This window comes from Oncorhynchus masou, chromosome 22 (assembly GCF_036934945.1).
Source record: "Oncorhynchus masou masou isolate Uvic2021 chromosome 22, UVic_Omas_1.1, whole genome shotgun sequence".
Lineage (NCBI taxonomy): Eukaryota > Metazoa > Chordata > Actinopteri > Salmoniformes > Salmonidae > Oncorhynchus > Oncorhynchus masou.
In genome coordinates, this window is record NC_088233.1 from 29147577 (window position 1) to 29163657 (window position 16081).

Sequence of the window (16081 nt, forward strand, 5' to 3'; positions counted from 1 at the left end):
AGAGATGGGAGGAAAGTGTAGTCACAAGGCTGAGACACACAAGGCTCAATAGTACATTGACATTGGTGGGGAACCATCCGACTGGGAGGAGTGATCAGGGCCGGTCCTTGCCATTCTGCTGCCCTTGGCGAGACCAAAAATTGCTGGCTATGATTGGTTCAGATTTTGTCCGGACCGGACTAAAAACCAATGTCCATGGATGTGGAAATCAAGGCCGGTCCGGACTGCACCAAAAAAGATGTCCAAAAGGCACCGGCGTCAGGTCCATGCTTATTGAGGCGTAGACTACAGTGTTGCCTGAAATTGAATTGTATGAATGAATGCACTGATCACGACAATGGGGTGAAACACCTGGACAGTTGTGATTGTACATTCCAGATTTTCCATTTTACTTTGACCTGTCTTGTTTTTAGAATATGTTGTTTGTTAACATGAAAGCACATTTTTGAATTGATTGGGAGCCATTTAGGTTAGGCTATTTGTTCGGAGAAACCTGCATGATGTACAAAGTGTCCATCTCATTACAGTTTGTTTTCCCTATCACGTATGAATAGTCTTTTTACCTTGTTTTTTCAACCAGTCCAGTTGGAGGCGGCAATAAACCTTTTGGGGTTATAGTCAGCCATAAAATCCACAGAAGAAGAAGGAGAGTGGAGAGGAATGGATTCGGTTCAGTCAGCTGTCCTGAGCCTTTCCCAGCTAGCTAGTTCATGCTGGATAGAAGGATGGCGCTAGTTAAAACGTGTAGTATTGGTCACCATCTGGAACGACAAGCCGGTGTGAATGACCAGTGCATTTGCTTAACCGGGCAGCTATCACATGTCACTGGCGCTTGCTAACGTGGCCAATTTGTTCCATCCCACTTAATAATATTTTGAGTAGGAAAGCAGCCTAGACGTGAAATAACTTGTAATATTGGTATATATCTGGATGTAATACAGTATACTGCTCAATTTGGGAGAGTTTGCGCTGCAAGCCGCCAACTCAACAACACGGGGTGTCTCGTCCTGATTTCCAAGCACTGCTCTCGTGCAGTAACTCAGAGGGAAGTAGCTAGAAAGTGTAGCTAATATCAGGCCAGGGTGACAGCTAAAGCACATGTATTGCTTTTGTAGTCCGATAAAAACTGAATGATTCTGAACACTACAAGTCCCAACTTCGGCAGACACGTTTCAAATGATCGCTGAAGCGTCTAGCCACCAGTGTAAACTACCTGGCTCATTAGGTTGACTGACAGAATAGACTCCATTCGTCCCCACTCAACTCTTGCTGCGCGACATATGTCATACATTTTGGGCACCAGGCATGTCTGTATAGCCTCTCCAGTGCATGATTACCTTCTAGATGTGTGTGTGAAAGAGAGCAGAGAGACGTTACTTACAGTATGTTTACTGTATGAGTGTTACCTTGATGTTATAGGTAGACCCTGGTAAGAAGAGGTTGAGAAGGGTCTCAGGGATGTCCAGGTGTTTGGTCACCTCTTTGAAGGTGGGGTCTGGATATGGACACACCTCTTTGTACCTATTAAATTAAATAGAAACAACTTTATTTAAAACACCAGATGATATACAAACAACTTTATTTCAAAGTAAATAATGGTGGAATATCAACAACCTATTCCCCCCTTATAGTGTTATTCCCCTAATAGTGTTCCAGGTGAAGGCTTAATCTGGGTCTACATCATATGGCTCCTGACCTGATGACATAACCGTCGACCTGGGAGTCAGAGGGCATGGTCCAAGACAGAAGGATCCCATTGGAGCCCACCCTCTCCCCCTCTAGATTGGTGGGAGGGGATGTTGGGGCTGGGAGAAAAGGAGGGAGAGGAAATGAGAAGAGACAAGACGAGACGAGAACTGTTAAGGCCATATTCCCCAAAATCTCCTAAAAGTCTGATATATGTGACATCAGAAAGAATCCAATCCATGCTTATCAGTACATACTGCCAAAACTAGGAAGTCCTGTCAACAAATTGGGAGGATGGCGAGAGACATTGTGAAAGATACTGTTGTTGTTAGCTATTGGGTCAACCAGGGGGGGGGGGGTTATTAGTGTGTGTGACCAGCTTGCTCTATTCCGGTGAATAGATGCTCAGAGCTATGGCATTTCACTGACATTCACTACAGCATCATTCATTCTATTTAGCAAGGCTAGTGTTACCACACACACACACACACACACACACACACACACACACACACACACAAACGTGCACACACCTACCTACAAACACACACACACCTACACACCGCACGCACATAAACCTACACACACCTACAAACACACACACACCGAACGCACACACACACAGGGTGGGAGATAATAAACATTATCAGCCATTATCAGCAGAGGGCAGCAGCAGAACAGACCCAATGTTTCCTCAGAGCAGACCACTATCATTTCAGCTGTAACACATCTCACCAGTCTTGTTGGTGTTGATTATACGGCTGACCGGTGGGCTGAGGTTGGAGGAGGAGGCGGCGGTCACCATGACCGTAAACACTGTTCGAGGACTCAGACTGGATACGTCAGCCTGAGGAGAGACTACATGATCAGAACATGACCACAACACAACTACAGTATGTGGTTGTAGATGTATGTGTGTGTGTGTGTGTGTGTGTGTGTGTGTGTGTGTGTGTGTGTGTGTGTGTGTGTGTGTGTGTGTGTGTGTGTGTGTGTGTGTGTGTGTGTGTGTGTGTGTGTGTGTGTGTGTGTGTGTGTGTGGAGCAGTCTAACCTGTGAGTGTGTGTATCCCAGGTAGAAGGTGATGATCAGGAGAAGAGTGATGGCCATGCTGGAGCTAGCCCAATTATCCCAGTTTGCTGTTAGCCCAGTTACCAGTTAGCCTAGTTACCAGTTAGCTGTTAGCCCAGTAAGCCCAATTAGCTGTTAGCCCAGTTAGCTGTTTGCTGGTCAGAGGCAGCAGGTTAGAGAGAAAGAGGCAATGTCAGCTCAATGTTAGAGGGCTTAGCACCATTGTCCAATCCAATGTTGCAATTTAGCTACAGCAGGTTACAGCAGTTTAGATCTTAGAGCCGTTGTCCAGGCCTAACGTAGTAACCCAGTCCACAGTTAGCGACAGTTAGCCACGGTTAGCAGGTTAGATTCGACGATATTCAGGGCAGTACATGCCACCATAATGTAGAAACAATTAGAGCAGGAAAGTTACTGTAGTAGTAGTCCAGTCTTATGATAGCAACAGGTTAGCTACAGCAGTAGTAGTTGTAGTCCAGGTCTGGTAGTAACCCAGTCCACCGTTAGCAGTCATTCAGTGGTCAGCAGTTAGCCGGTTAGGCCAGAGAGAGGGAGGGCAGTGTGTACAACATAACTGCATGCAGGAGAGCAGCTTCACCAAATGAATGATTCAGGGTTGAGCTCAGGAGGTCTACCTAATAAATAATGAGCTCTATTACTCAACCTGTGTGTGTATGTGTATGCGTTTGTGTTAGGTTACGCTGGGGGTATCTGACACCTGGCTGCTGAGCAAGGTCGGGAAGGGGTGGGATCTAGGTGAGGGAGAGGTATGTGTTAGTATACGTGTGTGTGTGTGTGTCTCCATAACTCACTTGTGTTGATGTTTACAGAAGCAGATTAACTCCTGTCTCCACTTCTACTGATAACATCTACTGTTTAATAGCTTCTGTGTGTGTGTGTGTTTACCTGTACGAGTCTGTCGACTGTGCGGTAGACAGAGACAGTTCCTTGGTTGGGCAGCAGGCTGACGAGGTACTGGTCCACACACCCCTCTGACTGCTCCCAACGCAGAGAGAAGTTCTGAGCAGACACACTAACCACATTTACACCACGCACACTGCCCGGCACTAAGGGATACAGAGAGAGAGAAAGATAAAAAGAGAGGGGGGGATATTTTATGCACGTGTATAACTTATTGAGAGACCCCTGCTTAAACCCATGCTTAAAATCAGGGAAGTTGTGGTCAGAGTAATGTAGTTATGTGTTACAGTCAGGTACCTGTGGTAACAGTCAGGGAGGCAGCTGTCCCTGCCTCTCCTCGTCTAATGCGCTCCACACTCATGTTGTACATACAGCCATCCCTCAACCCAGTTACTGTAGCAACCTGCCTCTCCTTGGAGACCTCTAACGTATGTGCTTGCGAGCCATTTCCAACAGTTACCCTGTGGAAGTCAAACTGGCCAATGGCAGCGTCCCACCTCACCACGGCACAGGAAGAGTTAACATAGAGCAGAGAGAGGGAACACACACCGGCCGGACCTGCATCAGACAAACACACACGTTAATATAACATCTGAATATGAGATTAGATGAGCTCTGTCTCAGTATCTGACTCTCCACAGCTGAGGGTCAAAGGTTACTACTAGGAGCTCTGATATGGCCCTGATATGGCAAGCCACATTAAGTGTTGCCACAAAGAGGTTGATTTGTGTGTGTGTATGTGTCTTACGTGTGGAGAACTGTGTAGTGACAGGCTGGCTGAAGTCTGATAACAGCAGGCTCAGGACGGTGATGTCATAATCTGATCCTGGGGTCAAACCTCCTACCTGGAGACTGTTGATATGAACCCCCATCTCACGACATGATGACTTGTCCCCAGACAGACACAACAGCAGCTAAGGAGAACACACAGACACAAACACATATACACACACAATCGGACAAAACATTTGGTGACAAAATCAAATGTTGGTGTTTGTTGGAAAGTTGTGTTTGGGCAGTGATAAACCACAAATCAACGACACAGAGCGAACAGAGTGTCTGTTTTATTTGGACGGAATTTATTCTCTATAGTATACAGTAAGTCAGGGGTTCTCAAAGTGAGGTATGCAGGGGTTTGCGACCAGAAAGAAATATATATATACAGTCAAAAGTTTGGAAACACTTACTCATTCAAAGGTTTTTCTTTATTTTTTACTATTGTTTACATTGTTGAATAATGGTGAAGACATAAAAACTATGAATTAACACATATTGAATCATGAGGTAACAAAAAGTGTTAAAAAATCTAAATAGATTTATATTTTAGATTCTTCAAAGTAGCCACCCTTTGCTAAGATGACAGCTTGGCACACTCTTGGCATTCTCTTAACCAGCTTCACCTGGAATGCTTTTCCAACAGTCTTGAAGGAGTTCCCACACATGCTGAGTACTTGTTGACTGCTTTTCCTTCACTCTGCAGTCTAACTCATCCCAAACCATCTCAATTGGGTTGAGGTCGGGTGAATGTGGAGGCCAGGTCATCTGATGCAGTACTCCATCACTCTCCATTGACCTCTGTGAAGCATTTATTTGGGCTGAATTTCAGAGGATGGTACCTAAGGAACTTATCCTCCGCAGGCAGAGGTAACGCTGGGTCTTCCTTTCCTGTGGCGGTCCTCATGAGAGCCAGTTTCATCATAGCGCTTGATGTTTTTTTGCGACAGCACTTGAAGAAACTTGAAGTCCCTAAAATTTACCAGATTGACTGACCTTCATGTCTTAATAATTTAAGCTGTTCTTGCCATAATATGGACTTGGTCTTTTACCAAATAGTGCTATCTTCTGTATAACACAACTGATTGGCTCAAACGCATTAAGAAGGAAAGACATTCCAGGTCATCTGATGCAGCACTCCATCACTCTCCTTCTTGGTCAGATAGCCTTTACACAGCCTGGAGGAGTGTTGGGTCATTGTCCTGTTGAAAAACAAATGATAGTCACACTAAGTGCAAACGAGATGGAATTGTGTATCGCTGCAGAATGCTGTGGTAGCCATGCTGGTTAAGTGTGCCTTGAATTCGAAATAAATCACGACAGTGTCACCAGCAAAGCACCCCAACACCATCACACCTCCTCCATGCTTAACGGCGCCACACATGCAGAGATCATCCGTTCACCTACTCTGCATCTCACAAAGACACGGCGGTTGGAACCTGTCACGAGTCTAACCGAGGGTGATTTCCCTTCCCGGGCAGGTGGCGCTCGGCGGTCGTCGTCACCGGCCTATTAGCTGCCATTGATTGTCTTTTCGTCCCCCTCCTTGTATGTTTATTGGTAGCACCTGTTGGTGAATGATTAGTTTGTCTTTATTAGACAGCCGGCCCGCCTGATTGTTGTGCGGGATTAATGATTGTAACCTTCAGCTCTAATGTAGAGGAACGTGTTTGTTCCTGGTCGTGAAATTTCAGTTATACCTTTCTCATTCCCCATGTTTGGGGCCGTTAGTATTGTGAGCACCCTGTGGTGCGTTGGTGCATTAAAAGAGCACAGCCTTGCACTCTCTGTCTCCTACGTCTGACTCCACACCCACGACACCCGGAGCATTACAGAACCAAAAATCTCAAATTTGAACTCATCAGCCCAAAGGACAGATTTCCACCGTTCTAACGTCCTAGTGGTTAGAGCGTTCGGCCAGTAACTGGAAGGTTGCTGGATCGAATCCCCGCGCTGACAAGGTAAAAATCTGTAGTTCTGCCCCTGAGCAAGGCACTTAATGCACTGTTCCCTGGCGCCAAAGACGTGGATGTCAATTTAAGCAGCCCCCACACCTCTCTGATTCAGAGGGTTAAATGCGGAAGACACATTTCAGTTGAATGGATTCAGTTGTACAACTGAGTAGGTATCCCCCTTTCCCATTGCTCGTGTTTCTTGTCCAAAGCAAGTCTCTTCTTACTATTGGAAGGCTTGATTCACGCATTCTCTTCTGAACAGTTGATGTTGAGATGTGTCTGTCCAACGCTGGTCCGACCAAGCTGATTCCACACTCCAAGACTGCTTCCATCACGTGGACTGGGACATGTTTCGTATTGCGTCAGGCAACAACATTGACGAATACGCTGATTCGGTATGCGAGTTCATTAGAATGTGCGTTGAAGATGTTGCTCCCATAGCAACGATTAAAACATTCTCTAACCAGAAACCGTGGATTGATCGCAGCATTCGCGTAAAACTGAAAGCGCGAACCACTGCTTTTAATCAGGCCAAGGTGACTGGTAATATGACCGAATACAAACAGTGCTGCTATTCCCTCCGTAAGGCTATCAAACAAGCTAAGCATCAGTATAGAGACAAAGTAGAATCTCAATTGAACGGCTCAGACACAAGAGGTATGTGGCAGGGTCTACAGTCAATCACGGACTATAAGAAGAAATCCAGCTCAGTCACGGACCAGGATGTCTTGCTCCCAGGCAGACTAAATAACTTTTTTGCCCGCTTTGAGGACAACACAGTGCCACTGACACGGCCTGCAACGGAAACATGCGGTCTCTCCTTCACTGCAGCCGAGGTGAGTAAAACATTTAAACGTATTAACCCTCGCAAGGCTGCAGGCCCAAACGGCATCCCCAGCCGCGCCCTCAGAGCATGCGCAGACCAGCTGGCTGGTGTGTTTACGGACATATTCAATTAACCCCTATACCAGTCTGCTGTTCCCACATGCTTCAAGAGGGCCACCATTGTTCCTGTTCCCGAGAAAGCTAAGGTAACTGAGCTAAACGACTACCACTCACTAGCACTCACTTCCGTCATCATGAAGTGCTTTGAGAGACTAGGACCTCCACCTCCACAATACCTGACACCCTAGACCCACTCCAATTTGCTTACCGCCCAAATAGGTCCACAGACGACGTAATCTCAACCACACTGCACACTGCCCTAACCCATCTGGACAAGAGGAATACCTATGTGAGAATGCTGTTCATCGACTACAGCTCGGCATTTAACACCATAGTACCCTCCAAGCTCATCATCAAGCTCGAGACCCTGGGTCTCGACCCCGCCCTGTGCAACTGGGTACTGGACTTCCTGATGGGCCACCCCCAGGTGGTGAGGGTAGGCAACAACATCTCCACCCCGCTGATCCTCAACACTGGGGCCCCACAAGGGTGCGTTCTGAGCCCTCTCCTGTACTCCCTGTTCACCCACGACTGCGCGGCAACGCGGCAACGCAGCAGCGCCTCTTCAACCTCAGGAGGCTGAAGAAATTCGGCTTGTCACCAAAAGCACTCACAAACTTCTACAGATGCACAATCGAGAGCATCCTGGCGGGCTGTATCACCGCCTGGTACGGCAACTGCTCCACCCACAACCGTAAGGCTCTCCAGAGGGTAGTGGGGTCTGCACAACGTATCACCGGGGGCAAACTACCTGCCCTCCAGGACACCTACACCACCCGATGTTACAGGAAGGCCATAAAGATCATCAAGGACAACACCCACCCGAGCCACTGCCTGTTCACCCCGCTATCATCCAGAAGGCGAGGTCAGTACAGGTGCATCAAAGCTGGGACCGAGAGACTGAAAAACAGCTTCTATCTCAAGGCCATCAGACTGTTAAACAGCAACCACTAACATTGAGTGGCTGCTGCCAACACACTGACTCAACTCCAGCCACTTTAATAATGGGAATTGATGTAAAATATATCACTAGCCACTTTAAACAATGCTACCTAATATAATGTTTACATACCCTACATTATTCATCTCATATGTATACGTATATACTGTACTCTATCATCTACTGCATCCTTATGTAATACATGTATCACTAGCCACTTTAACTATGCCACTTTGTTTACATAGTCATCTCATATGTATATACTGTACTCAATACCATCTACTGTATCTTGCCTATGCTGCTCTGCACCATCACTCATTCATATCTTTAAGTACATGTTCTTTATCCACTTACACTGTGTATAAGAAATTAGTTTTGGAATTGTTAGTTAGATTACTTGTTGGTTATTACTGCATTGCCGGAACTGGAAGCACAAGCATTTCGCTACACTCACATTAACATCTGCTAACCATGTGTATGTGACAAATAAAATTTGATTTGATTTGATTTTGATTACTTGAACTCTGTGAAGCATTTATTTGGGTTGCAATTTCTGAGGTGCAGTTAACTCTAATGAACGTATCTTCTGCAGCAGAGGTAACTCTGTGTCTTCTTTCCATGTGGCAGTACTCATGTGAGCCAGTTTCATCATAGCACTTGAAGAAACTTTGAAAGTTCATGACATTTTCCAGATTGGCTGACCTTCATGTCTTAAAGTGATGATGGCCTGTCGTTTCTCTTTGCTTATTTGAGCTGTTCTTGCCATAATATGGACTTGGTCTTTTACCAAATAGGGCTATCTTCTGTATACCATCCCTACCTTGTCACAACACAACTGATTGTCTCAAACGCATTAAGATGGAAAGAAATTCCACAAATTAACTTTTAACAAGGCCCACCTGTTAACTGAAATGCATTCCAGGTGAGTACCTCATGAAGCTGGTTGAGAGAATGCCAAGAGTGTGCAAAGCTGTCATCAAGGCAAAGGGACTCAACTTTGAAGAATCTCAAATATAAAATACATTTAGATTTTTAAACACTTTTTTTGGTTACTACATGATTCCATATGTGTTATTTCATAGTTTTGATGTCTTCACTATTATTCTACAATGTAGAAAGTAGTACAAATACAGAAAAACCCTGGAATGAGTAGGGGTGTCCAAACTTTGGACAGGTGCTGTATATATTTGTAAACTGGGTGATTCAAGACCTGAATGCTGATTGGCTGACAGCCGTGGTATATCAGACCGTATACCATGCGTATGACAAAATATTTATTTTTACTGCTCTAATTACATTCGTAACCAGTTTATAATAGCAATAAGGCACCTTGGGGGTTTGTGATATACGGCGAATATACCATGGCTAAGGGCTGTATCCAGGCACTCCGCGTTGCGTTGTGCGCAAGAACCACCCTTAGCCATGGTACAGTATAAATACAAAAAGGTGTATCTTAACGCTACAGCATACAATTACATTCTAGAGGATTCTGTGCTTCCAAATTTGTGGCAACATGTTTTCATTTGCTGCTTGAACAGCCTCCACTCTTCTGGGAAGGATTTTTACTAGATGTGGGAACATTGCTGTGCGGATTTGCTTCCAGTCAGCCACAAGAACATTGGTGAGGTCGGGCACTGATGTTGGGCGATTAGGACTGGCTGATGTTGGAACAGCTCTTGCTGAGCCACTCAAGGACATTCAGAGACTTGTCCCGAAGCCACTCCTGCGTTGTCTTGGCTGTGTACTTAGGGTCATTGTCCTGTTGGAAGGTAAACCTTCACCCCAGCCTAAGGTCATGGAGCAGGTTTCATTAAGGATCTCTCTGTACTTTGCTCCATTCATCTTTCCCTCAATGCTAACTAGTCTCTCCACAGCATGATGCTGCTACCACCATGCTTCACCGTAGGGATTGTGCCAGGTTTCCTCCAGACGGGACACTTCAGGCCAAAGAGATCAACCTTGGTTTCGTCAGACTACAGAATCTTGTTTCTCATGGTCTGAGAGTCCTTTAGGTGCCCTTTGGCAAACTCCAAGCAGGCTGTCATGTGCCTTTTACTGAGGAGTGGCTTCCGTCTCAGCTATCTGGCAACCATAAAGGCCTGATTGGTGGAGTGCTGCAGAGATGCTTGTCCTTCTGGAAGGTTCTCCCATCTCCGCAGAGGAACTCTGGAGCTCTGTTAGAGTGACCATCGGTACTTGGTCACCTCCCTGACCAAGGCCCTTCTCAGTTTGGCCGAGTCTTGGTGGTTCCAAACTTCTTCCATTTAAGATTGACGGAGGCCACTGTGTTCTTGGACCTTCAATGCTGCAATACTTTTTTGTTACTCTTCCCCAGATTTGTGCCTTGACACAATCCTGTCTCGGAGCTCTACAGACAATTCCTTCGACCACATGGCTTAGTTTTTGCTCTGACATGCACTGTCAACTGTGGGATCTTATATAGACAGGTGTATGCCTTTCCAAATCATGTCTAATCAATTGACTTTACCACAGGTGGACTCCAATCAAGTTGTAGAAAAATCTCAAGGAGGATCACTGGATACCCAATTGTCATACTTGAGTAAAAGTATAGATACCTTAATAGAAAGTTACTCAAGTAAAAGTAAAAGTCACCCAGTAAAATACTACTTGAATAAAAGTCTAAAAGTATTTGGTTCTAAATATACGTAAGTATCAAACATAAAAGTAAAAGTATAAATCATTTAAAATTCCTTCTATTAAGCAAAGCAGCAGCACCATTTTCTTGTTTTATGGATAGCCAGAGGCACACTCCAACACTCACACATAATTTACAAAAGACGCATTTGTGCGATGAGACATGGATATCCCTGCCGGCCAAACCCTCCCTAACCCGGACGACGCTGGGCCAATGGTGCGCCGCCCCATTGGCCTCCCGGTCACGGCCGGCTGTGATAGAGCCTGGACTCAAACCCAGAATCTCTAGTGGCACAGCCTTAGACCACTGCACCACTCGGCCTTAGACCACTGCGCCACTCGGCCTTAGACCACTGCGCCACTCGGCCTTAGACCACTGCGCCACTCGGCCTTAGACCACTGCGCCACTCGGCCTTAGACCACTGCGCCACTCGGCCTTAGACCACTGCGCCACTCGGCCTTAGACCACTGCGCCACTCGGCCTTAGACCACTGCGCCACTCGGCCTTAGACCACTGCGCCACTCGGCCTTAGACCACTGCGCCACTCGGCCTTAGACCACTGCGCCACTCGGCCTTAGACGACTGCGCCACTCGGCCTTAGACCACTTCGCCACTCGGCCTTAGACCACTGCGCCACTCGGCCTTAGACCACTGCGCCACTCGGACTTAGACCACTGCGCCACTCGGCCTTAGACCACTGCGCTGTAATTTAAGCTTTCACCCTCCTATTATGTTGCGGGTCAATTTGACCCATTCCCACTTTGAGCTGTCTAAAATACTAGTTAAACTCTCCATGAAATTAAAGGACTTTTCCTAATTTAGGGTCAGGAACCTAACTTCAAAATGTGGACACGCTGATGTGTTGTGGAATCTCTGTGTAGATTTTGTATACAAACATGATGCTGTGGGTCATTTTGACCCGGAGGCTTTCATATGTATAGATATTTCCACAGGTCCAAAATAAACAAGTGTCTTTGATGTGTTTTGTTTTGACTGGTTCTGGTTGCATTTTTATAATTATGTTTGGGTGTAAGTGACTTTCCCAAACTTCTCCTTCTCAGTGTGAGAGCAGCAGATCTCTGACACAGACTCAAAAATGAGCTCCAAACAGAAAGTGCCTGATTTTGAGAAAGGAAATACATTTAACAAAGAATTCTTGAATATAGAGTTTCTGAAATCAAATGTTCTTATATTTCTTCTTTCTGAATGGTCTGGCAAAACAAAATAACGTTTTGCCAGTTTTTTCTTAATTCTTCGACTGTCTTGAGTGTGTTTAAACTGTAAGGGGTCAATCTAAACCATACCACTATTAACATAAATATTTTTCAGCAAAGCACAAGGGTTGAATAGCAAATTAGCAGTTGAAACAATAACAAAGCGATTTACCCGCTATTGTTTCTTTAAAAAGCTGAGGGATGGGGCTGGAGAAATGTAATCACTCTCAAATTCATAGACAGAGATATGGATGCAAGACTGACCATCCTTGGTATCAAAATTATAGTTTTAACCAAGTTTTGAGGCTATACAGTGGTTGTTTAAATGTGCTTCGTTTACAAACATTGAATTTAAACAAGCTTATATTTGGGCACAATTCATGAGGCATTTATAAATTGTATTCTTCAAGAATCAATGGCTACATATCATAAAATTATAAGTACAAAAATGTATGTAGAAACTGCTGATTGCCCCTTTAAAACAGCAAACTTTTCTTTCTGCCTCATGGAAACATTTGTGTAATGCAGGTTATTAGCTTTAAACCTGCACCAACAAAAAAATATCTCTGTCCTATGACAAAATGAGGGGGTCCCTGATGAATTTGCTATCGCATTAAGTCACAAATGTCCAGCAGTAAGTCTGTGTGTGTGTGTGTTTGTGTGTGTGCGTGCATGCGTGCGTGCATGCGTGCCTGTATAGTGCTTGGTCATTCTCCCTGGCGTTGGCTCTGGGGGGGGTCATACATCTTTAAAGTGCAGGTAACCAGAGATGCTCTGTGCTGACGACAGTCGCTAGGCAACCACCAGGTGAGTGTGTTCTCTGAAAGTCTGCAGGTGAGTTTTACTTGACCCCCCGTCCTGCTTCCTCTTACAAATAACTCATTCTGTATGTGTGTGTGTGTGTGTGTGCGTGCGTGCGTGTGTGTGTGTGTGTGCACGCATATGTGTGTGTAACTGTGCGCAAAGGTATTAATATTTATGGGTAAACTGAGACAGCTGTTGCTAATAACAAATCATAGAGAAAAGAGGAGAAGAAAATAAAAGGAGGAGCAGAGTAGATAAGAGAAGGAGAGAGGCGAGGAGAAGAAAGAAGTTAAGGGAGAGGATAGGATGGTGTCCTACCTTGTACCCCTCCACGCCCCCTGCTGGGGCTCCCCAGCTCACAAACACTGATAAGGTCACATCCTCTTCGATCAGCAGCACTTCCTGTGGGGCTGCTGGGACTAGAGAGAAGCACCAGTCAGGACATCTGTTGTCATATCATTCATTCAACATTCACTTCACTGCTCTCCACCATCGGAATTAATTGTTCTGGGTTTGCTGTGTGTGTGTGCGTGTGTGTGTGTGTGTGTGTGTGTGTGTGTAATAAGTAGTGTGTGTGATGTGTTGTGGAGCTGTGTGTACAGTGCAGGTGTGTGTGAATATGTGTGTCTTTGCATGTATGTGTGTGTGAAAATACATTAATAAATTACATTTTTTCTTGACCTTGACATTAACCTGGAACATATGGGGATAAACTGGGGATAAACTCTGAACTCCTCATTTCCTACTGGAACCTCCCAAGATAGGTCACTACTGCTGCCAGCCAAATATGTGTATGTGTGTGTGTCCATAACTCACTGGTGTTGAAGTCTACAGAAGCCGGTGTACTCCTCCTCTCTCCATTGCTGCTGATAACACATACTGTGTAATAGCTTCCTGGGGAAAGGTCCTCAAACCTGTAAGACCTACACACAAACATGCACAAACATGTGCGCACACATACACACATGTGCGCACACACACACACAGCCAGTGTTACCCAACAACAAGTGGAAGCTGGACCAGCCAATAAGGACATATTGTGCCAGGGAGGTAGGACTCACCATGGCTCCTGGGCTGAGAGTTTCAGCTGCTGATTGGAGGTTTGGTTTATGATTGACAGGATGAAGCCTTTGACAACGTCCCTGGCCTGGGTCCAACCAACTGTCACAGACGATGTGGTCCTACTGAGGACTGATACCATCACTGGACTGGGAGCTAACACACACACACAAATGCTGATTAATAAGAACCAGAGAGACCGGGTGTGTGTGTGTGTGTGTGTAAGTGTGTGTACCTGTAGTGATGCTGAGTGTGACAGGGGGGCTGTCTGTGAAGGACTCTTTCTCCGTCCTCAGAGAGAAGTGGTACAGTCTGCCTGGTAGCAACCCAGAGAACACTGCCCTCGGAACACACACCTTCTGGACCTAACACACATATACAGTTGTGGCCAAAAGTTTTGAGAATGACACAAATATTAATTTCCACAAGGTTTTCTGCTTCAGTGGCTTTAGATATTTTTGTCAGATGTTACTATGGAATTCTGAAGTATAATTACAAGCATTTCATAAGTGTCAAAGGCTATTATTGACAATTACATGAAGTTGATGCAAAGAGTCAATATTTGCAGTGTTGACCCTTCTTTTTCAAGACCTCTGTAATCCCCCTGGCATGCTGTCAATTAACTTCTGGGCCACATCCTGACTGATGGCAGCCCATTCTTGCAATGGGATTAGGGTCTGGGGAGTTTCCTGGCCATGGACCCAAAAATATTTATGTTTTGTTCCCCGAGCAACTTAGTTATCACTTTGCCTTATGACAAGGTGCTCCATCATGCTGGAAAAGGCATTGTTCATCACCAAACTGTTCCTGGATGTTTGGGAGAAGTTGCTCTCGCAGGATGTGATGGTACCATTCTTTATTCATGGCTGTGTTCTTAGGCAAAATTGTGAGGGAGCCCACTCCCTTGGCTGAGAAGCAACCCCACACATGAATGGTCTCTGGATGCTTTATTGTTGGTACGACACAGGACTGATGATAGCGCTCACCTTGTCTTCTCCGGACAAGCCTTTTTCCGGATGCCCCAAACAATCGGAAAGAGATTCATCAGAGAAAATAACTTTATCCCAGTCCTCAGCAGTCCAATCCCTGTACCTTTTGCAGAATATCAGTCTGTCCCTGATGTTTTTCCCGGAGAGAAGTGGCTTCTTTGCTGCCCTTCTTGACACCAGGCCATCCTCCAAAGGTCTTCACCTCATTGTGCGTGCAGATGCACTCACACCTGCCTGCTGCCATTCCTGAGCAAGCTCTCTACTGGTGGTGCCCCGATCCCGCAGCTGAATCAACTTTAGGAGACAGTCCTGGCGCTTGCTGGACTTTCTTGGGCGCCCTGAAGCCTTCTTCACAACAATTGAACCGCTCTCCTTGAAGTTCTTGATGATCCGATAATTGGTTGATTTAGGTGCAATCTTACTGGCAGCAATATCCTTGCCTGTGAAGCCCTTTTTGTGTAAAGTAATGACGACGGCACGTGTTTCCTTGCAGGTAACCATGGTTGACAGAGGAAGAACAATGATTCCAAGCAGCACCCGTCTTTTGAAGCTTCCAGTCTGTTATTCAAACTCAATCAGCATGACAGAGGGATCTCCAGCCTTGTCCTTATCAACACTCACACCTGTGCTAACGAGACAATCCCTGACATGATGTCAGCTGGTCCTTTTGTGGCAGGGCTGAAATGCAGTGGAAATGTTTTTGGGGGATTCAATTCATTTGCATGGCAGAGGGACTTTGCAATTCATCTGATCACTCTTCATAACATTCTGGAGTATATTCAAATTGCCATCATACAAACTGAGGCAGCAGATTCCCAAAACTTTTGGCCACGACTCTACTGTAAACCCATTATATAGACACTCCACCACATAAACCCATTCTATAGACACTCCACCCCACCACATAAACCCATTCTATAGACACTCCACCCCACCACATAAACCCATTCTATAGACACTCCACCACATAAACCCATTCTATAGACACTCCACCACATAAACCCATTCTATAGACACTCCACCACATAAACCCATTCTATAGACACTCCACCACATAAACCCATTATATA

At 45.5% G+C, this 16081-nt stretch overlaps 1 protein-coding gene across 1 annotated transcript in view; it reads right to left on the reverse strand.

Annotated features, from left to right (window-relative positions):
* Positions 1-16081, reverse strand: part of LOC135508811 (phosphatidylinositol phosphatase PTPRQ-like) — a 59004-nt gene that overhangs the window by 37167 nt on the left and 5756 nt on the right. The window contains 10 exon segments of the mRNA XM_064929023.1: positions 1407-1521; positions 1697-1805; positions 2422-2533; positions 3661-3821; positions 3973-4233; positions 4424-4589; positions 13282-13382; positions 13780-13886; positions 14025-14178; positions 14258-14387. Of these exon segments, the coding sequence (XP_064785095.1) occupies positions 1407-1521; positions 1697-1805; positions 2422-2533; positions 3661-3821; positions 3973-4233; positions 4424-4589; positions 13282-13382; positions 13780-13886; positions 14025-14178; positions 14258-14387 (1416 nt within the window).